The sequence below is a fragment of the Chelonoidis abingdonii genome, chromosome 8 (genome assembly GCF_003597395.2).
Source record: "Chelonoidis abingdonii isolate Lonesome George chromosome 8, CheloAbing_2.0, whole genome shotgun sequence".
Taxonomy (NCBI): domain Eukaryota; kingdom Metazoa; phylum Chordata; order Testudines; family Testudinidae; genus Chelonoidis; species Chelonoidis abingdonii.
Genome location: NC_133776.1, coordinates 80,056,182 through 80,078,430, shown reverse-complemented (window position 1 = coordinate 80,078,430; position 22,249 = coordinate 80,056,182). Strand labels below are relative to the sequence as shown.

At 43.5% G+C, this 22,249-nt stretch overlaps 1 protein-coding gene across 1 annotated transcript in view; it reads left to right on the top strand.

Annotated features, from left to right (window-relative positions):
* Positions 1-4,819, top strand: part of NALF2 (NALCN channel auxiliary factor 2) — a 109,820-nt gene extending 105,001 nt beyond the window's left edge. The window contains exons 2-3 of the mRNA XM_032804734.1: positions 1,827-1,998; positions 3,017-4,819. Coding sequence (XP_032660625.1) covers positions 1,827-1,998; positions 3,017-3,423 — 579 coding nt within the window. The 3' untranslated portion in view covers positions 3,424-4,819. The remainder of the gene's footprint in view (positions 1-1,826; positions 1,999-3,016) is intronic.
* Positions 4,820-22,249: the final 17,430 nt, after the last annotated feature.

The window sequence follows — 22,249 nt, the reverse complement described above, 5'->3', positions numbered from 1 at the left end:
AACAGTGAAGTTTAGGAGGAAAGAGGACTAGTCCCACAAAGAGGAAAGCTTTATTAACAAATCACTAGAACAATTTTACCAAGATTTGTGGTAAATTCTCCATCACTGATCATTTTTAAATCAAGATTGGATGTTTTACTAAAAGATCTGCTCTAGGAATTATTTTGGGGAAGTTCTATGGCCTGCGTTATCCAAGAGGTCAGACTAAATAATCACAATGGTCCTCTCTGGTCTTAGAACCTATTAATCTATTTTTTCTGGTGGGGAGGGGCATCTCCATTAGCCAGTTCTTGAGGAGTATTTCCTTTTCCGCACTACTGCATTGTTTTGTCTCCTTTGGGGCAGCAGGCCTTGCCTATGCTGTTTGCACTAGAGGAGTTGCTGCTGTTGATAAGCCTGATAGACTTCAAAGTCAGAGTTTATGGCACATGTGGAGCATGAATGTTGAGGCAGGCACAAGCGGAGCCTAAGTTACAAGCTACACACAAGCTAGGCTTTGATTCTGAGAGTTTTGCAAAGTTCAGCTCTAACCATCTAAAAGATTAATGTAAAATCCTCCTTTAAGGCGCGTACAGGAACATTTCTAGCACTGGTTAAAGCATTATTTGGTATGTATTGGTAATTAAAATACATGTATAGAATGAAATGTTGCCCATGAGATATGCCCATCTGAACCAAGAGAAATGGCATGGTTTCCATCAATAAAGGATTCCACCCAAGCAACAGGTAAATGGATATAGAAGATTAAATAGATTTAACAGTGAAACAGAAGAGGAAGAGGCCATTCTAACTAACAATGAGCTACCTCTTATTAACATCATCCAGAATAAAGTGTGAGGCAGGATTGGTAATATCCATGAATCTCCCCAGTGGCTGGAACTAGTGTAGATTTTCCAGCAGTCATATGCATATGGGTATTTTCAAATTGGACCACTCCAAATGTCCATCAAGCCAAGTCTCCAGTCTCCAGCCGTGACCAGTGCTGGACACTTCACAGGAAGGTGTAAAATCCCTACAATGATTATTGTTGTGCAGTATTGTCCCAGAAGTAAATTCCTTCCTGACGCCAGCTGGTGAGCAGTTTACATCCTGAAGTGTGAGGATCAAGAGCCCGGGTAATTTTATCTTACCCTAGTGTCATTGAAGGTGCTTTTCTGATTCATATAAGTGTGTGTGTGACTTTAATACCTCTGTCAACTGTTATTTGTTGTGGGGCTGCTCACAAGGGCTAGATTTCATATCCTGGTTTGTTATACTGGCTGCCGATGCTGGTTTGCTGTTGTAGAGTTTCTCATGAGTGTTAGGCTGCACAATATAGTTTGTTATTATAGGGCTACTTACCAGGAACCAAGTTACCAGTGTTATTTTGTTATTTGTAGGGTTGTTTATGACTCATGGTCATAAGAGGAAAAAGCATTTCCACACTTATTTTTAAAACAGAAACAAATAATTTCACGAATTTTGCAAACAGGTGAAATTTTGAGCCTACCAACCTTGACAGTGTCACTAAAGCCTCTAATCATGTCTAAGGACCTACAAGTAGAGGACACTAGCCTATATGTTCATTTGCTTTACTCTTGTAGATGTTTTAGGTTGTGAATTGAATTTCACACTAACATCTTTCAGTTTACTTTAAATGAAAGAGTTAATTCAATAAGTAACCCTGATGTATTAACAAATATTTATTGAGATTAAACAGTGAGGTAAGCGCTCACCATTCATCTGCCTTTAACTTGCACTAAGCCCCAAGATTATTAAATGGTTTTAATATACATGTTTTTGCTGATTTGATGATATGTCTTGCGGTGTCTTGTTTTTTCCCTTAGGCTGTCTACAAGGCCTGGCTGTGCTCCGAGTATTTCAATGTGACACAACAACAGTGCCAACACCGGATTCCATGCAAGCAATACTGCCTGGAGGTGCAGACCAGGTGCCCTTTTGTGTTACCTGACAATGACGAGCTGATCTATGGAGGGTTGCCTGGTTTCATCTGTACGGGTAAGAAGGTCATGGAAGTAGGACAAGTGTCCCCATAATGACTTCTTGTCTCCTGCCCATTGTACATTTCAGGAAATGGAGGAAATACAAAAAGACAGGCAGACAAATGTGGGGGGTGGATGGGGAGGATTTTCAACTCATGTTCAAGTAATAAGTTTCATTTCTCTAGAGCCTTTCACCCTGAAGACTCCTATAGCACTGTACCATGGGCCAAATATTGTGTAAAGACTTCAGGATTTGGTCATATATAAAATAAATATATATAGGAAGTACATTATCCAGTATTGAAATGTTTCCATCTCTGAGGTGAAATATAGCTGTTTAGCAGCCTCACAGCAACATTACCTGACACTTTAGGGCAGGAAGTGAAAAACAGTCCCACCGCTAACTGAAACTTCAAGGGTCTATTTGGCGAGGCAAAATGTGACTGGGTTAAAGTTCGACCAGCTCATTGACACTAACTGCTACAAAAGATGTCAGAGGATTTCCTTTTTTAAAGTGTGTTTAGTATTCATGGCAGGTGCTCAGAGACTGAAGTCCTCAATTTATCCATCCATACAACAGGTACAGCACAGTTAGGGGCAGTACAAACTTTCCATCCTGCCACCTACCATAGCAGAGTTTCCTGGCAGTTCTCCCATCCATGACTGAACCTGGCCTGATCCTATGGTTTGTAAGATCTGATAAATACACAGCCTGAGATGTTCAGAGCTTTGTCCCAAAATATCATTACCCATGGTCCTTGTATCTTGGAATAAAGTGGACCTGGACCATAGTTGCTTTTTCTCTGGAGATGTGGCCTAGGGTCTTAGTCCCAGAGAAAATCTGCCCAGGTGAAGGTGCTCGGGGTCCCAGTCCTTAGGCTGAAAGTTGTCCAGGAGCAGGCAGCCAACCAGAACTGAAACCCCTTTTTTCCTGCTGCAGGTGGATTTTCCGGCAGGCCCTATGGCTTTACTCTCTATTGGACTTCCACTGCACGTTCACTGGTTTCTCACCATCTGTTGTTATGTTTTGCCAGGGTTGCTAGAGAACCAATTATCCAATGAGGAAGCAAAGTGCTGCGATGTGCAATGGGACTCTTGTGACCACCCACCAGACAGCAACTACAATGCGTCCCCCAAATCCACAGAGTCGGAGTCATTCCATTACCACGGTCATGACCCCCACCTTCATCACTACCAGCAGCATCACTATCACCTCTACCACCACCACCAGTACCACCAACCCCACCCACCATCTTTGCTGCCTGTCTCCGCAGGGTCTCGCCTCAGCAACAGCAAAATCAGACTGTGCGTCCTGGTCCTTATGCTTCTCCACACCATGGTGTCCTTCTCAAGCGTGCACAGCAGTGAGGGGACTACCAGCAGGGGGCTGAGCTATGAGGCCCTGCCTGCCATGGATGAGAGCATAACACGAGATGAGTGACCCAGAGGGGAAAGGAAATGTCCAAGCAGAGTGCTGGCTCTTTTCCTGCCAAGGGGGGCACATGCTATTCCTCCAATGGGAGGCACAGGATTGGGGGTGATGCACACACACACCCCTACCCACACCCCCAAGAGCTGCTCGCCACGGGGCATCCCCGTGATGAAGAGTCTTTAATGCGCACAGGGCTGCAGGACTCAGCTTTGAGAAGGGTTCAGTTATCAACAGCCTTTCAGCTGTGTGCATCCTGCTTGGGAGAGGCTCTGAGAGCTAGCGCAAAGAGGTATAGAAAAGAGGACGGCGGCTGGGATGGGAGAGGGTCCCTTTGAAAGAGTTCTCCCCATGGAAATGCCACTACTCTCCCTGCCACCTATGAGGTGTCTCATGTGGTGCCCCTATTTTTTCTACCAACTGGAAAATTCAGTGCTATGGGTTCAAGAAATTGGTTTATCCACTATTCCTCCCCTCACCCAATCTTTAAACCTCACCATTGTATATCACCAAAGCTGCTGGGTGGCATATACAGCAACTCAAACACCTCAAAACAGACCCCAGCTGACTTCTCAGCACACCTCTCACCGCTGAGGGACAGTCTTGGCTCCTTAGTGTGACCTGGTGACCCCTCTCTCTGGGCAGCCTGGTATTAGGCTCACTCTCTTGCCAACAGACAAGATCCATTTCTAAGGCTAAGTTGTTGGGGTGGAAGATGTATTACACAGCATTGTGTGTCCCATTTGGGGTTGTGTTTCTTACCTCAGTCAGCCCTTCCTCGTCTGTGCCACTCTTGTCCTTCAATATACTGAATATAAAGAACATCCCCTGTGGATGTTGTCAGTGAGTAGAGAGATGGATGTAGTACGGGATGGAACAGAAAATTATATTTCCAGAGTTCTTAACACTTGACTCCCCAATGTGTCCCCAGAATTTTCTTGAAGTCTCGTACTTTGTTTTCTCCAACAACTTGTTTGAGTTTGGAGAGGGCAGCAGTTAGGGAAACAAGAATCTGGAAGAGGCCGATGGCACATACTTAGTGCTTAGGCTGAGGGAGTTAGAAGTGTCATATCACAGTGAGCAGCTCTGCAGGGGCAGAGCTGACTGCACTCGTTTGCCATGGGGCCAGGGATGGTAACAAATAGATAAAAAGCCCCAACTTGCACCCTCTAAAGTTTCCCAGTTACAAACTCTTACAGCATGTGGGAAGAAGACTGGAGAAATCCAGCCCATAGGGGAATAGTTTCCCAAATAAAATGCCACTAGCTAATAAGGCACAGGTGAAGAAGAGAGGTTTCATGTGCACTATGTACAGCACTGATCATATGACTCCTGGAAGTCCTGCTGGAACAGCCACACTCAGCCTGGCAAGATCTTGATTGACAACAGCTTAGATTGACTCACCTTTATGTCCAAACACGGTCATAGACTGGAATTCAGCCCATCCAGACATAGGATCCCACCTCTAACTCTGACCTTTCAAATTCTCCATCCCGAGGACTGAGATTTATACTAATAGGGAATGTTGTAACTTGAGGCATATGGCACCCCTCCACCCCTTCTATGTCCCTTTATAGCTGATATTTTCTCCTGCAGAGCCCATGTTCAGGGTGATTTCTCTCATTCTCACAGTCATGTTACTGTAACGGGCTGATGATATCACTAGGAGGAGCGAATGACATTCTAGGAAGGAATGCCTCGGGTCCTGGCTGGAAACAAAGACAAACTAATCAGGAATGAGAGAGGAGTTGAGGGTCAAATATTAGTGAGGACAAAGCTCACTTTGGAGGAGGAAGGCAAGATGAACTCGTTGCCCAACATCAGTATGAAGTGAAGCACAAGGAGACAGAAAAGAATGTTGTGCACAGTTAGATGCTCTCCCTCTCTCCAGGTCACAGTGACCGGGAGCATTTATTATTCATCTTGCATGGCTCATTTAGTGAAAAATTAAGATCTAGGTCCCACCACCTGAGACAGCATGTTCAGTGGCTGAGTGGTTGTAACTAGGGGCCAGGCAAACCAACTAAAATCAGAATTAGACTGGTTCTTCTGTCAAATCTCAAACCAAGCGCAGACCTGTCTGAAAGTCAAAGAAATTTCATAAAGTTCAGGATTTATAATACTTTTGTATTTCATGGCTTCTATTGAATTGAAGCAGAAATAACCAAAACACTATGAGAAAAGCTACTTCCTGCCTGGCTGGAAGAAGGAAGTACCAGCAATCTCATGGGAAATCTGGATTTTCTGACATTTCCAGCCCATTTCCAGACCAAAGAGGATCAGAAAAGCAGGTGAATGTTTGGATTCTTATTTGACTTGAACCTCAGAATTTTTGGATGATGTTTACATATTGTTCTTTCCCATGCATTACCAAAGTCTTGAATGCATAAAGCCTGTGAACACCATTCTCATAATACCAAACAGACCCATTGGCTATCAGGCTAAAACTGTGTAATAGGGATAATACTACTAGTTTTCAGGGTAGATTCTCGGGACTCTTCCCAAGACAGATCCTGTTGCTGTTTATACCCACTGTGGCTAGGACAGACCTTGTGTCAATATTCACAACAGCTACCATATATTTGCAGTTTGGTTCACTCTGATGTAAGAACAGGTATGTGCAACAGTTTAGCAAATATGAATCAGACTTTTTTGATCTTAGGATTTTTTTCCCTTGGCATTTGAAACCAGCCTTTGTGGTAGCTATGATGACTTGAGCAGATGATTAGGCCAAACGAACATGCACAAGCATGTTTTTGTATCAGGATAACAGACTCTGACTCATTTTTAAGGAAACTAAACTTCACAGGAAGTTTTAAGGAAACTAAACTTGTTAAGGTTTGAGTGGCCACCTAATTCCAAGTGTCTACTTCAGAGATAGGATGAGTTAGTCTTTAAACCAGGGGAGGACAAAGTTTTTGGCCCAAGGGCCACATCTGGGAATAGAAATTGTATGGGGGGCCATGAATGCTCACATTAATGGGAGGGGGTGAGGGCTCTGGTTGGGAGTGCAGACTCTGGGGTGGGGCTGGGGATGAGGGATTTGGGGTGCAGGAGGGTGCTCCAGGCTGAGCCCGAAGGGTTTGCAGGGTGGGAGAGGAATCAAGGCTGGGGTAGGGGGTTGGGGCACAGGGAGAGGCTCAGGGGTACAGTCTCCAGGCAACACTTACCTCAAGCAGCTCCTGGAAGTAGCAGCAAGTCCCTTCTCTGGCGCCTACGTGGAGATTTGGCCACGCGGCTCTGCATCCTGCCCCGTCTGCAGGCACCACCCCTGCAGCTCGCATTGGCTGTGGTTCCCAGCCAATGGGACCTGTGAGGGTGGCACTTGGGGCGAGGGCAGCATGCAGAGCAGAGCCCCTGGCTGCCCCTATGCTTAGGAACCGGAAGGGAGCCATGCCACTGTTTCCAGGAACCATGTGGAGCGGTCCCCAACCTTGCTCCCCGGCTAGAGCACCCGAGCAGGGCAAGCCCCAGACTCTGCTCCCCAGTGGGAGCTCAAGAGCCAGATTAAAACAGCTGGCGGGCCGGATGCGGCCCGTGGGCTGTATTTTGCCCACCTCTGCTTTAAACAATACAATAGGATGGAGAAGAGCAGACCAAGTCACCAAACTTGTTCAATGTCTGGTCTGATTCTGTTCAGGTCAGACACCAAGCAGAAAACTCTAAGTACTACTCAACCACAGGTGGGCATAGTGGCCTGTTTCTATATATTTATATATATATATATATATTTATCATTTCTGCTCTCTCTGAATGCTAGATAATCCCATAAAGACTGTGGGCCTGAATCTCATTTATACTAAGGCAATCTAAAGGGACCATAAAATGGATGTAAATGTAATTATGTCCACCTTAAAGCCCCTTTACCTTGCCAGAGCCTTTTATAGTTCCAGGACAGTGTAAAGGACCCTAGGGTAAATGAGAATCAGGCCCTACATGTGGCATATGATAACAGGAAGCCACATACTGATATAAGGAAATTTTGTATAGGTTTGTATTATGTGACTTGTTTACAATCCCCCAAATCTGGGGGTACACAAGCTGTCAGAGCCTGATTCTGAAGAAAAGAGAGACTCTGCCACAGAAGCTGCCTACATTTTCAGGACAGGCCTTTACTGACCAGTTCACAGCTCAGTGCCAAATGTAGAAATGCTGTCTAACTGAACTAAAATAGAATAGATAGAGTTTTGTGGACATGGAATGGGGCTAGAGGAGGTTGGGTAGGGTTTTGTTGGAACACACTATATGCTTCAAGACATTTTCTGCCCTTAATCAATATGAATTGATGAACTGCACCTCTTTTACGAAGTACCTTGGCACCTGTTTCAGGATTGTCATGGTTTGTGACATAGATCAAGCCACTGTCCTTTCTCCATTTGCTTTATTCCTTCTATCCACCACCCACTGTAACTGTCCTGAGACCACTTTCTAGTTTCCAGATGAGATAGTTACTGTGAGAAATGCCACTACCCTTGACTGTAATAACATCTTGCTGGCATAGAATGCAGATGCATTCCTGTTTGGTCCTTGATGACCAATGCTAAATCAGAGCAGAGTTCTGCAAAGATACCCCCTTCTTAAGGAGAGTGGAGTGACCATGTAGCAATGTGAGCAAATAGAGTTCAACTCTTTCATTCTTTCACCTTTAGTCACAAAATATGCTCCAAATGTTCCTTATTTGCTTGGTAAGTGCTGATAGTTTGCTTGCCTGGATTGGGCAGGTCACTTACTACAAGGTGACCAGACAACAAATATGAAAAATTGGGACAGGTGGTGGGGGGTAATAGGAGCCTATATATATTATCCCTACAAAATCAGGACATCTGGTCACCCTAGTGCTGGGTTTCCATTGACCTGGCAGGTTCAGGACTGTCCCCTGACTATGCTGTTTTGTGCTAGTTCTTTCTCTCTGTTCATGAACTTACTTGGTACTGAGGGTGGCTGAGGGGAAAGAGTTGTGTCTTCACAGAAACAAGCTTTTGAAAAGAGTTATTTTCTCTAACAGGTCCAGGCTGTTGTCAGTAAGTTCTGTGGTTTTAGTGCACCATATGCTGTATTCAACACTTTGCCAGTCTAGTTAAATGAATCCAGGCTGGGCTGCTCTCAGAACAGGACTGAACAGCTGGAAGCCATGTTTATTACACTTCATTATTATAAGGCTGTCTGAGAAAATCCTCTTTCTGGTCTGACTGTGACATTACATTCATAATAAACCTTTGTCTATGGTAGCCCTCTCTCTGGTATACTGTGGGACGCTCCTCTTTACTTAGACTGTAACCCTGCCTCAGTAAAGCCCATTTACATTGCTTACCTTATAATGTTTCTCACTAGTCCTGGTACTATTTAGCGTGTGAGATAAGGAAAGAGGAGAGAGTATGAGTCTCTGCAGAATGCATGCACAAACATATATGCCCCACATAACTCAACAGGGGCTCCAATGTTGAGAAACCTCTCTGGAGCAGATTTCAGCACAGCCAGATGTGTGTTGAGAAAACACTGATCCCAAATGGACTTATCTTACTATGAATTCAGAATCAAGCTGCTACTTACTTTCCCTTCGAGTTCAGTGACTTGGATTCTTTTCTCTGGAGACAGACTCCATGCATTGGTGTGGATATGTAAAATCAAATGTTCCCCACAATGCACACTGAGCTCTGCTCGATTGACAGAAAGAACCTGTTCTCACAGCAGTAGCTCCTTACAAATGCATGCAAAGTGCTTCCTTTCCCCTATAGGGTCTGTCTGAGTCAATGTGGAGATGTGATGGAGCAGAATTAGCCAGGATTCTCTTACTTTTCCACAGGACACATAGACCTGATGAATATTTATTCACATACTTAGCCACTATATCATTTGGCATTATTGACAACTTCTACTCAGGAGAAGCCCACGGCTTGAATTAGCAGGGAGAGCAGCAGGTCAGGACTAAGATGCACTGGTAAAGTTGTGAAAGGAAAGCTTGTGAAACAGCAGCCCATTTTCTATCTGGATCTAGCTGGGGTATTTGTTTTGGGCTTTGCATTTAAAGTAAAGTACAAATTCTATAAAATAATCAAAGAAAAATCTGAAAAAATGCTTTGTTTCTTCTGACAGAGCTGACTCATTATGTGAACCTATTTCTTGTGACAATATGGATACTCTGCAGCCCCAGATGAAGGATTCCCAGGGAGTCTCATCCTCATCCAGGCACTGGATTAGAGAAGATGTTTTGAAAGAGTCTGATAACAAAAGCAGAACACATCAAGTAACTTCGTAACACTCAGAAAACACCTTGAAGTGGTTTTATCAAACATATTTTTGCTCTGCTTCAGTGGAGGATGTTAGGGCAGCTCAGTCACTGCCCCTCAGCACCCCAGATAATATTTGGAAGGAGGCAGTTCCCCTTGCCCCATCTTAAACAGAACTTCACTCATGATAGCTACCACTTCGGTTGCTGCTAGTTTACAAACATGGCACCTGATTGGCATTACGGTGGCACCTTCCATTTCTAAATACCCCTCACTTTTTCTCATCATCATGGTTTTTTTGTGCTGCACTTGAAATTAAGGGTGATGATTGTGGAACATTCCATGATGACTTCTGCTAGGGAGGGTCACTAGTTTGTGTTCAGACTATACTGCTATGCTTTTTAGAATAGTCTTTACCCAGAAAACCTTACAGTGGCTTATAACAAAGGAAAATATTATCCCTAGCCACCACATCTGTGTATTTACCATAAAGAAATGTCTAATAGAATTTAAATATGGGTGATAGCAGTAAAGTTCTACAGAAATTTAGTAGGATTTTATGGAACTCACTGTAAAAACCTATATAATTTAATAGAACATGGGATCCTTTCTATAGACTGTTGGAACCATCCTAAAGAATTCTAATAACAGGGACGGAATTCTCTATTAAATTATTTTCCATGTGGGTTAGGAAGGACAGTCTCCAATATTTAGCCAAAATGTTACAATCTTGTCATGCTGACCTTTCCAAAAAATCTATTCTAATGCATTTCAGTGAGACGATAGAGGTGTCTAGTCAATGGGAAGGTAAGGATTTCTATTTTTCCTTTCAAGTGGTCCCTATTTACAGCCTTCAGATATTGGTATATATGTGTAAGGACTGTGTGGATCCTTCCTTTCCATGTCAGTGTTACATTGCTCTACATTTCAGAGGTGCAGTGGCTTATTGGCAGCTCATTAAGGTTATCCTCAGACATATGTTGCTCCTTAGAGAGCGCTCTTGTTGGGTGATTATTGTCATTTACTCACAGTTGGTAGGGGAATGTAGAGGATGATACAGGTCTTGCATACTAGCTCAATTAGAAAGACAGTAGTGCTCAGATACACAACTCAATATGAGCAGGGCCCACCTCAAAAAATGTAATATGTTTATTTCAGAGTTTTTATTTTGGTGGATTAAAATTGAAAGGCCTTTTGGAAAGTATATTTTAAGGAGGGATTGGAGCAGAAAGTCAGTTGACACATAAAAAGTGGGATAAATGGTATCTCCTCAGTTGTATGGATAATTGTAGACATCATCTTTCTGATATTATTTAATCTTTCATTGGAAGAACCTGATACAAATTGTGTAGCTTTCAGACAGGGGCTGTGATGCTGTTGAACACCTAGGGCCTGACTCTCCATTCACTCATATTGCTTTTACCCTGGTGTATCTGCACTGACTGTAATGGAGCTACTCCTGATTTACACTGGTGTGAGCAGGTAGAGAATAAGGTCCATGGGCTGTATAGATCATCTCCATCATTCTTACAAGAACACTGAAATCCTTGAAGATTTGCACCTTTCCTATAGCTCCAATCCAAGACTTCTGCCATCCCTAGCCAAGAAGTAGCTATGTAAAGCTGAGGAAGCCCACCACTGACCCTTCTTTCCCAGGACTTTTTATGCTTATAAGAAGTACATGGGATCTTTTTCAGGGGAAAAGGCAATACGCCGCGTTTATTGAAGATACAATTAGCATATGCATTCAATCACACCACACGCACACACACACACTGTCCTGCCAGTCACTGTTATAGTTATCAGTCCGGATCAACCTAGTGGCCAGCTAGGTTGATCACCAGTAGGGAGGAGTCGGGTTCCGTTGGTTGCGACACGGTGCTCCGAGGAAGTCTTGGCAGGACGAACCCAAAATTTCACGGCAAGGCACCCTGTTTATATAGTGATTTTCCTTCACTGGGACCAATGAGTTTTGCTTCATCATGCTGTAATCAACAGTTGTTTGACGAGTGCTTGTTTTCTTAAATTGTCCTTCTCATTCTTTATCACAGCAATCTTGTCCTCACTGATAGGTGCCTGTCTCATCTTTAGAGTCGTCAATCTGCCCTCCTCTGACATTTCAACAGGGGTATGTTGCAGCCTCCTGGCACCCTTGTGTCTGTTTCTAGTTCCTCCCTCGTACATCTGGTTCAGCAATGGCCTTCCCACTTATCTCTTAACAGACACATTCCTCATTCACACACAAAACAGAATTAATTTACACAGAACATTTTGAACAGGAGCATCAAATTGCAATGCAAAAGAAAAACAATCATGGCATTCTTTTACTTATTTTAAATGCTAAACCTACAACAAATTGGTGACCCTCAAAGGTCTGTCACTGCCTTGAAATCAGTCCAAACACAGATTCTGGCTGATGCATCTCTGCCCATTGGCCGATGAGGCCATTCCTTTCTGTTATTCAGAAAGGGTGACTGGCAGGATATGATCAAATCATACACCAATACATTTAATACATACTACATTATTATTCTTTATTCTTCATTCTAAATTATATTAATACAAACATACACTCCTACTACTGCAGACTGACCGGAGAAGCATTATAAAATCTGGATTTACTTTGCATTCTAAGGGCTTGCCATCAGATGAGTCTCAAGTGTATTTACCAACACCTGCTCTGGCCTTTTATATTTTGGGAAGCAGTCCTCCAGGCTCTCTAGCCACTTTTCCCCTTAGGTAGGTCTCTCACCACAGCCATACACCATCCTTCTAGCTAGGAAAGGATAGACAAAAGTGAATGAGGGGTCTCATAACCCATTGGCCTGGTTATTGTGGAACCTGAACTCAGATTCTCTGTGCTGCCGCAAGACCAGAGGTGGGCAAAGTATGGCCGTGGGCCACATCCAGCCCATGGGACCATCCTGCCCAGCCCTTGAGCTCCCGGCTGGGGAGGCTAGCCCTCAGCCCCTCCCTCAGCTCACCATGCTGCCAGCGCTCTAGGTAGCGGGGCTCAGAGCTCCTGCTGGGCAGCACGGCTGCAAGAACTGACAGGTGTGGTGTATTAAATTGCTCACTGTAGGAATGTGCTACTTATGGAGAACCAGGACTTGCAACGGTAAGTAGTGCACCCTAAGTAGCACATTCTTATGGGGAGCAATTTAATACACTACACCCCAGGTAGGGACGGCTGTGCCTCCCCAAACAGCCTGGCCTCTGCCACCTATCTGCCCCCTCCCCCTGACTGCCCCCCTCAGAACCTCTGACCCATCCAACCCCCCCGCTCCCTGTCCTCTGACTGCCCTGACCCCTATCCACACGCCCACCCCCTAACAGGCCCCTTGGGACTCCTACACCTATCCAACCGCCCCCTTCTCCCTATACCCTGACTGTCCTCCCACCCCCCAGAACCTCCACCCCATCCAACTTCCCCCTGCTCCCTGTCTCAACTGCCCTCCCACCCCCTAGAACCTCCACCCCCATATACCAATATCTGAAGGCTGTAAATAGGGACCACTTGAAAGGAAAAATAGAAATCCTTACCTTCCCCTGACTGCCCCTGAAACCTCCTACCCCTTATCCAACCCCCAACTCCCCGCTCCCTTACCATGGTGCTCAGAGCATCAGGACTGGCAGCCATAAGTAGTATACCATAAGTAGCACATTCCTAAGGGGAGAAATTAATACACTATACCCGGCCCTCCATACAGTTTTGGAACCCCGATGTGGCCCTCAGGCCAAAAAGTTTGCCCACCCATGCCCTAGACTGTCAAGCTACCCCAGTGCAAGTCTTAAGGAGACAGCACCTCTTCCAGCCTTTCAGGGCTCCCTTCTGTAATGAAGGGAGGTAAATGTACAATGTACATTAGGGGTCATGTACAATGTATAAATCATTTTCAAATAGAGACATTTTTTAAAATCTTTGATTACTTTTAAATGTTGCTGGAATTTTAATGTCTTCAGTTTTAGATTTCTAACCTATCCCCAGTAGACATGCCCCAAGTGCATGGACATGGTCACTGACCAAGGACACCGACCAGTAGTCTCCCTCAGAAGAAAGTTGACACATTTTGGTATACATTTCTTTGGTATATTTTAAATTTCTCCTCATGTAAAATAAAGTATTCCATATGCTTCCCAGAGAGGAGCCCAATAGGTGCAACCTAATGGTCTGATTCCCAGCAAGCATAAGTGATTCTTTCATCTCTGAGCGAACAAGGCAGCAGCAACTGCTTATGGCAAATTCATATGATGGTGTTTTCCAGAACTTCATAGATACATTTCCATCCTATTCTGATACTTTGAGGTGTTGCTACATTTTGTGCTAGACTTATCCGCTAACCTGATCCTGCACACCCCATTCTAAGGAACCAAATATCTAGACTCCAAATCCCTCCCATAGGGCACAATCACCTAATCGGGTATCTTTCTCAAGCACCTGATGGAACCCAGCCTGTAAAGGACTTCTGAGTCTCATTCAATATGCAACCATCAGTTCTAGTGACCTTCACTCAAATCTCAATGCAGGGCAATGGTGGCACTACTCACTGGGCTCCCAGTCCATTGGCAAGAGACAGACTGGATGACTGAATAAGATTTTCTCCTGCTAGAGTACATGTACTGTATGTCTGAGTTATTAAATATTTAATTAAAACATCATCTATCCCAATTCTTTGAAGTTCCAAGTACAGCAGGTCAGCAGTGAAACTGAGTCTGAGTTTTCTGTTTTACAGTGATTATGTTAATTTAATCCAAGATAACCTACTTGGGGAATTGCTTCTGCATGTTCTTGACTGAGAACTGTGTAACTGAGTTGCTATCAACTTCAAGGAGTCATCACTTACTCCCCCAAAACCTGACCTCATGCTGACTGCCCCCAACCACTCTACTAAACAACCTCTGGTTTTGTTTTCCAAATTAAAATCAATCCAACACCTTCTAACCCCATCCACTCACATACCACAGAGAGGAGCAGCTTTTTAAAAACCAGAGACTCACACACACACTTAGAGGAGTTTAAAAGGGAGAAGAAACTAAACACACTGTGTTCCAGTGAATAAACCACAAAGCTGGTGTCTTGGAAGTGGGAAGAGCAGGTTTTTCAATATTCTTTTTTAAGGGGTGGGATGGGGAAAATCTAATATGGATCCTGAGGAAGACATTTCTTATACAATCCTCCTGACTCTTCCATCCCAAGTACAGGAGATGCTGTTTTTGCAGCTACAGCTCATGCACCACATAGGCCCTCTCTAACCCTTTGCTGATAACTGGGGCCAAGCACTGGAGAGCATAGCTCTGGGAGAATCACATGGAATGGGGCAAGAGAATGTCATTGGGGATCGAGTAAGCCCAGTGGGATGAACTTGTGTGTACATGAAAAAGGTTGGTTGTGACCAAACCCTTCTCAAGTGCTTGTGAAATATTGGTGGTTACTGAGCTCAGACCTGCAATAGGTCCTTTTACAGTTCATGGTGGCGAGGTGAAAAAAAACATACTGCTGAAGTAAAAATATTCTTTCTATTCCCCCCTGCCCAATTTCTCTTTCTTTCCAGATTTCTTTTCTCTCTGCCTTCTCCTTCCTCTTGCTTTCTCTATACCCTCTTTTCCCTTTTCTCTATTTCTCTCTTCTCCCCTCTGTCATAAGAAAATGACTGTGTCCTTTGAGGGGACAGTTTTCTTATGCCATTTTATACACTGTGCTTCATGTTTAGAACTTTTTTGCACTAGTTCCTATTACATTTATTTTCCAAAATGGTTTGACAAAAAACAAACAAAAAAATAAAAAACAAAACCATGCTATAATTCAGTTGTATTAAAAATATTATCCTACTACTCTCTGTGTTCAATAGTCTCTGTACCTGTAATGCTTTCAGTTCTGTTGTATTTTAGAGCAGAGGTTTTCTCTGCTCCTTGTTTAACCCAGTAAAGAAATAAAATGTTAAGAATTGATGATAACTTCCCCCTCACTTTCTCTGTGGCTTTATTTGGGACTACTAGGTTTTACAATGTGTCTTGTATTCTGAGGCAATAAGCTGGGATTGTACCTTGTCTAGCCTTAGTGCCCAATTGGCCTCTTACCTCCGGGTGAATAGCAGAAACTGTCCTGCAAACCATAGCAAAGACACGCCAGTGTTGATCAAATATAAATTTGGGAAAGTGATACAGCATGAATGAAGGGTCTCATATGTCTGTCCTATTGGTGGTTTCCTACAGAATCCAATATCATATGGGGACAGAGCAGGCAGAATAGAAGGACAGCAACACTGTCTTATTGAATTTTTTCCAACCTTTCTTTTTTCCATGGGTTTCATCTCAGGACAGTCAGAGGCAATGACAAACACCTCACTTCCAACAAGGGATTTATATAAGAATAATGACGAAACCACTGAGGTCCACTGTGGCAAGAGCCATAATTCTGATGCCCATCTGGAACTTAGTGCATCTGGACTAAGAGCCCAGCATGCAGCGGGACTAGGACACGCAGCACCAAGTCAAGTACTTTATATTGGTACCCAAGAGGCTATATAATAAAACGCTGAAGACTACATTTTGGCCATCCAGCACTAAGCTGAAATATCCTGCTTTTTCTCTCAAAACAGCTAAGGAAAGCAGAAGAGGAATGAGAAGGATAGAGAGAGAGGGGAGGAAAGTGAGAACAACATACACAAGATGTATGGAGGAAAAAGACACCAAGGTGTACCATAAGAAAAGGATAAAGAAGAAAGAGTGGGTGGAGTGAAGACAGGAACAGAAAATCTATTAAACAAAATCAGGGGAGATGGAGTATGATGTATTCTATAAAATGTATAAAGGAGAAAATTGATTGCCAGGATAGTAAATACCAAATATGTTGTTTGATTTTGGACACAAAAATAATATATTACTCTTAGAATTGAAGAGGTGATTTTGTGGGTTCAGGCAAGGTGTATTCCCCCTCCTATCCCTTGGTTAAAGCTAAAATCATTCCTGCCATAAAATCTTTTGTCCATGACCCACAGAGCTACTTCAGAATAATATATATTTTGCCTGTGAATGCCAGATTTCACCAAACAGTAGAGTTTCAAAAAGCACACACAGGAAAAGAGATGCCTGGAGCCTTTCCCACAAGGGCTTTTCCTCCAACAAAATTGATAAAGGGCAAATTCTACGGTCCTTGGCTGAGAAAAACACCCATTGAAGGATGGCACAATTTGACCCTAAGTATTTTGTGGCATATTCAAATGATATTACCTAAGCTGCTCATCCCTGCCAATCCAGGTATACTCATTTTGCAACCTCACTGAATAGCAAATTAGTGGACATTAGAGAACTTATTGCTTACTCCCATTTTCTGACCAACTTATATCCTGTTTATATAATGAATTGGGCCTATTGTATCTCAAATGAGAAGCAAATGAATTTCCTTTCAGTTTTCCCACTCTCTATGCTAATGAATGAGTCCTCCTGAGGCCTAAACCTGACCTGGTTAGAACTGCTTCAGACTCTCTTATCTGGCAGTAACACCTACTCACCATCCTCCTATATATTTTCATCTCTCCATTCCTTTCCATCACACATTCAGTCCTTAAGCCAATATCACTATTCTGCTCTGCAGCCTCAACGTGAGCCTGCAGTATTTCAGGGTTGCACAGATTGCTTGCTAACTGCCTGCTTTCTTGCTTCTTCCCACATGTATACACGTACATATTTTCCTTCCCTGGGTGCCAAGCATGGTACATGTACACAAGACTCACTCTCTCCTCAATTTTCCTTCCCTGGGTGCCAAGCATGGTACATGTACACAAGACTCGCTCTCTCCTCAATAAGGCTAGCACCTGATTTTCCTCTCTATAATGTTCTGCCCCAAGGACCTATCTACTGTGCAGAAGATTACACAAAAAATTCCCTTGGAAAAAGCCAATATATTTAAAACACACTGTCTGGCCATCTCCCCATGCACATCTTTATGGTGTGGAGTCCACGGCTACATTAGGGATTTTTGAGGTATCCCATCTCTCAGGGAAGGAGGTGCTTTTGATTAGTCCCTGCTGAGATGACTCAAGATCAAGATAATCCAGACAGCCTGAGGCTGGAACAATTCTGCTAATTGGTTTGGTAAGTTACTAGCTTTGCAGCAGGCAGGGTCCAAAGGTTATTAGATCTGCCTAGGGACAGAAATATTAAGCAATACAGTGAAATCCATTCAACTAAAGAACTGAGGGGTAGAACCCTGACCAAAAGACATGAAGCAGTGTTATCTGGGGTCAATCTAAGCCATTACAGTTTGGAGCTCAGTCAGTCACATAAAAACAGCTCCGATCCCAGTTTCAGCACGTAGATTGTTTTGCTTGCTCTGAAAGTTTGTATTAACTGTCTAGATGTTATTCTCCATGTTCCCATATCACTTAAGACAACGGAAAAAAAGAGTAATGCTGCAGCCCTCTTTCCACCCTATGAGGCAGACCTGCTATCCAGACCCTCCCTCCTGTTTGCCCTGTAATAAATTATGACTCTCCATTCCCCAGTTGTTTATAGCAAGGTCCCTGAGATTTTCTTTTTGCTGCTGGTATAACGGGCAAAGTGAAAACACAACTGGCCTGCCTGCTGCAGACTGAGGCCTGCAAATCAAAGCAACTGCAAGGAGGGGCCAAGGCCACATGGGGAGCTCAGGTGGGGTAACCTGAAGAAGCTCTTTCTGTTGAATTCTAGGGAGGGCTAGCAGTTCCTAGGCCTTTTTTTCAGGGTTTAGACCATGAGGGTTGTAGTACTACACAGCTCCCCTTGCCAACTGAAACTGCTGCTTCTAAACCTGGGGGGAGCCCGTTAGAAATAGAGAAGACAAAGGGAAGGACCAAGTGTTTCAGGACACCTACCATGAGAGGAGGCTGATTTTGTCAGATAAATCTACCTGATCCCAGTGATGGTACCTGCTAAAAGCCATGGCAGAAGAAGAATCATCCAAGATCACCGCTAAAGGGCAGTAGCAGTAATTATATAACACCCTAGTGTAAATCTCAGTTTTCCACATAGTCCGGTTCTGTCTGTTGGCGCCTTAGGGACAATAATTGTAACTGACTCAAGATCTTAGGTTAAAAATGAAGATACATGGAGGTGCTCTTCATACCTTGGGAGGGGAAGAAGTCAGGGAGTGGGAACAGTTGTTGCTTGTAGTGCTAGTACTGGAAATGAAGGAGTTAGGGCAATGATGGGATAAAATAAGTTTCTAGGGGTTGGTCTGTTCTTCTAAGGTCAATTTGTCATAGTTTGCTTGAGGTTTGTGGTTTTGATTTTTATATTGAGCCTAGAGAATCTGATCATCACAAATTAAAAATTGTAATTAGTTAATTAATTAGGCAGGATGAGACAAGGAGTTTCACCCAGTCTGACTGGAGCCTAATTTGCATGGCCTTTCATGCAGTTTGATAGGACTTGGCATAGAGTGCTGGGAGTTACAGTGGGATTAGGGACACAGATTCTATTTTAATGGGGGCTGGCTACATCCTGGCAGTAGTAGAGAGTTCAGATATATCCAGCTCTTCTTTCCAGCTCACAGCAAGGTAAAAATTTGTAAATGCAAACATGGTGTTTTGGATTTATTAGCTTGGTTTGCAATCTGTTGTAGGGTTTGAGAGTCTTTTTGAAAATATATAAATCCATTTCTGGGTTTTAGACACCATCAGATGCTTTAACTAAATCAGATGTTTGAGAGAGGAAAGAACATTTCACCTTACACGTGGCTCAGATTTCCTGGCAAGTTTTATGGATCAGCTGTGATTCTAAGTAGACTAAGTTTATAGCTCTCTCTCAGAAAGCCCCATTCCCATAGAATAACTGTTTTCATATTAAAGATTAGCACAGCTTGTTGCCCCACAGGCCAGTCCCGTCAAAGATTGCCCAAGTACGCAGACACTGGAAAGTCAAGATGATTTCCAGTAAGGAAGCACAACCATGAGCTTCTCAAAAGTGACTGTGAATGTGTGCTACCAGGAGCAGCAGTTTCTCTGCTTCTGTGTATATAGTGAGATAACCTTTAGGCCCACAGTCTAAAAGAAAAATATACACCAAGCTCTTTCCTTTATCGCTACCTTCCTAGAAGGGAAACACTGAAACACATATGGCCTCACCCCATTCATCCTCTTTGGAGCATTTGTCTCCGATCCCCTTCAATGGTTTGAGATTATGAGCCCTTAGAAAAGGGACTCATTTTATATCCAGCTCTATATTTTCCAGTGTATAGCACCATACGCATTTATAGAGATCTTTTAGTACTTAATCAGAAATAAGAGCAGCTTTCAATAACCCAGTGTTTCCTGTTGTCAGATTCAAACAGGAATGCCAGAATCCACAAAAGTATTTAGTGGAAGTCAGGAGTTAAAATACATTTGTTAATCGGGGCCTAATAGCTCTGACTAGAAGCAAGCGTAAGAGTAGGAAGGCCCAGTGATAGCTTCCCACATGGTCAGTGCGGCCCTGCAGTCCTCCCTGCTATTCTTCATGCAGTGTTGCCAGTGTACTTCATTCCTGGTCTGTAGCATTCCCTGCTATTAGAGTTGTAAGCCACCCCACATATATGCCAGGGAGTCTCACCCCTCTAGACATGTCCAGAGCAGATGCTATACAACAACAGCTAAAATGTGTGGTAGTTTTGTGATGTGGGCAACATATGGCAAGAACAAGACTAAGGTCCCTTTGCTCCTTTCATATATGGCCCAGTCTGGGTTGGAATCCAGGTCTAAAGAGATGAATGGCTCACAGCATTACTAATTCCATGTATACAAAAAATGAATCTGGTCCCAAAAATCGTGGGATTTTAAAAAAATATTTGGAGTTATTATTATTTGCCTTCTGGATTCTCAGTTTTCAGGTCCACTGAGGCCTCATTTTCAAGCTTTTCTAACCAATCATGAGGGAAACTTACTTTTTAAAATGAAACTGAAACTCTCATATAATCACATGACTGCAGGAGGTAGGTCTTTGAGAAAAACAACAAATATCACAAGAGTCCTAATAAAATCACAAGAGTTGGCAACACCTTCCCCGCGCAGTGTTCCAGATTCATTTCTGGCTCTGCTTCCATTTCACAGCTATGTAACTCAGCTTTGTTAATTCAGTACTCAAATTTCTCATATTTACTGGACATGCAGGTTTATCAGATCTGTGACTACTCTAGACTACCACACAGGAACAGGAGCTGGCCCTGGCAGAAATACCTAAGACCATATATGAGGAATGCATTGAAATCCATACTGAGCCTAACCACTGTACCATCTAAGCAAGAAACAATGACTAGTAGAGCAGAACTCCCAGGGCACCCATACATGAATGAAAAATGTATTTTGGTTCATGTGACTATGATTCTTCCAACTGACCACTGGATGTCACTGGTGTTCCTCATAAAAGCATCAGAAACAGCTAAGCTGCTCAAGGAAATAGCACAAAGATAAATCCTGAAGAAAACAGCTGAGTCTGACATGAGGGGAATTGAAGTATCCACTGAATTAAAAATCCAGAGCCAATAGAGCAATTGCTGCCAGAATTGTAGCTGGAGAGCTAAAGGAAAATGAATATATCAGTGAATTTTCCTTAGAATTGTATTGTATCTGCTTGTTGTTTGAAATAGGCCTCTTTTATGGGCAGTTTAATTTTACCATTACTCACAAGGCTTTCTCTTTCAAAATCCCCTCACCAGTATCCCAAAGGGAGTGGTTTATCAAATCTCTGTTTAACCTTGCTGTTTTATAAATTTTCTGCCTGTAAATTATTTCTTTCTGAGCCTTGTGACCATCTTTCTCCTCACTCAAATCTGTAACTACAAGGATGTTTCTAGGAACGAATGGGGAGTGAGGCTTTCCTTCCCTCATTCATTGCAATTACCTAGTATCAATAGCTACTTAGGCCCCGAGCCTGCAGAGCACTAAAGTCAATGAGTGTCTGAACAGGTGCAAGGGGTCTCTATATTGACCAGGGTCAGGGTCTTAGTCATTTGACTTACTGCATGAAACTAGAAAAAATATTATGTGCAGAGAAAAGTCATCCCATTCATCCCCTTTATGACTGCTCTTGTTTTGTCATGAGACCTTCAAACCCATTCTTTCCAGAACCTGCGTTTTATTCATTTAGTTCCTATTAGAAATTAATTTCTCTGACCCACAGCTAAAAAGGAGCCACAATGGAACAGTTCATACAATTTCCACCTCTCTAACCACTCCTGCATGCTCAACTTTTGTGAGGTACAGATAAATCGGATCACCTCTTCAATTGTGCCGATTTATTTTGTCACTTTTACTTTACTGATCCACTTTAGTCCTTTCACTTTACTTGGTGGTGAAGGCAGGGGTGGCTCCAGGCCCTAGCATGCCAAGCGAATGCTCAGGAGCGGTGCCAGGGTTTTTGGCCCCCTAGGCAGGGGTCCTTCCGTGCTCCCGGTCGTTGGCGGCAATTCTGCGGCGGGGGGATCCTTTCATGCTCCCAATCTTCAGGGCATTTTGGTGACAGGTCCCGGAGCGAGTGAAGGACCCGCCGCAGAATTGCCACCGCCAACCCAGAGCGTGGAAGAACCCCCCGCTGCCGAATTGCCACCAAGGGCAGCAAAATCCCGCCCCCCCCCAAATCCTGGTGCTCTAGGCGACCGC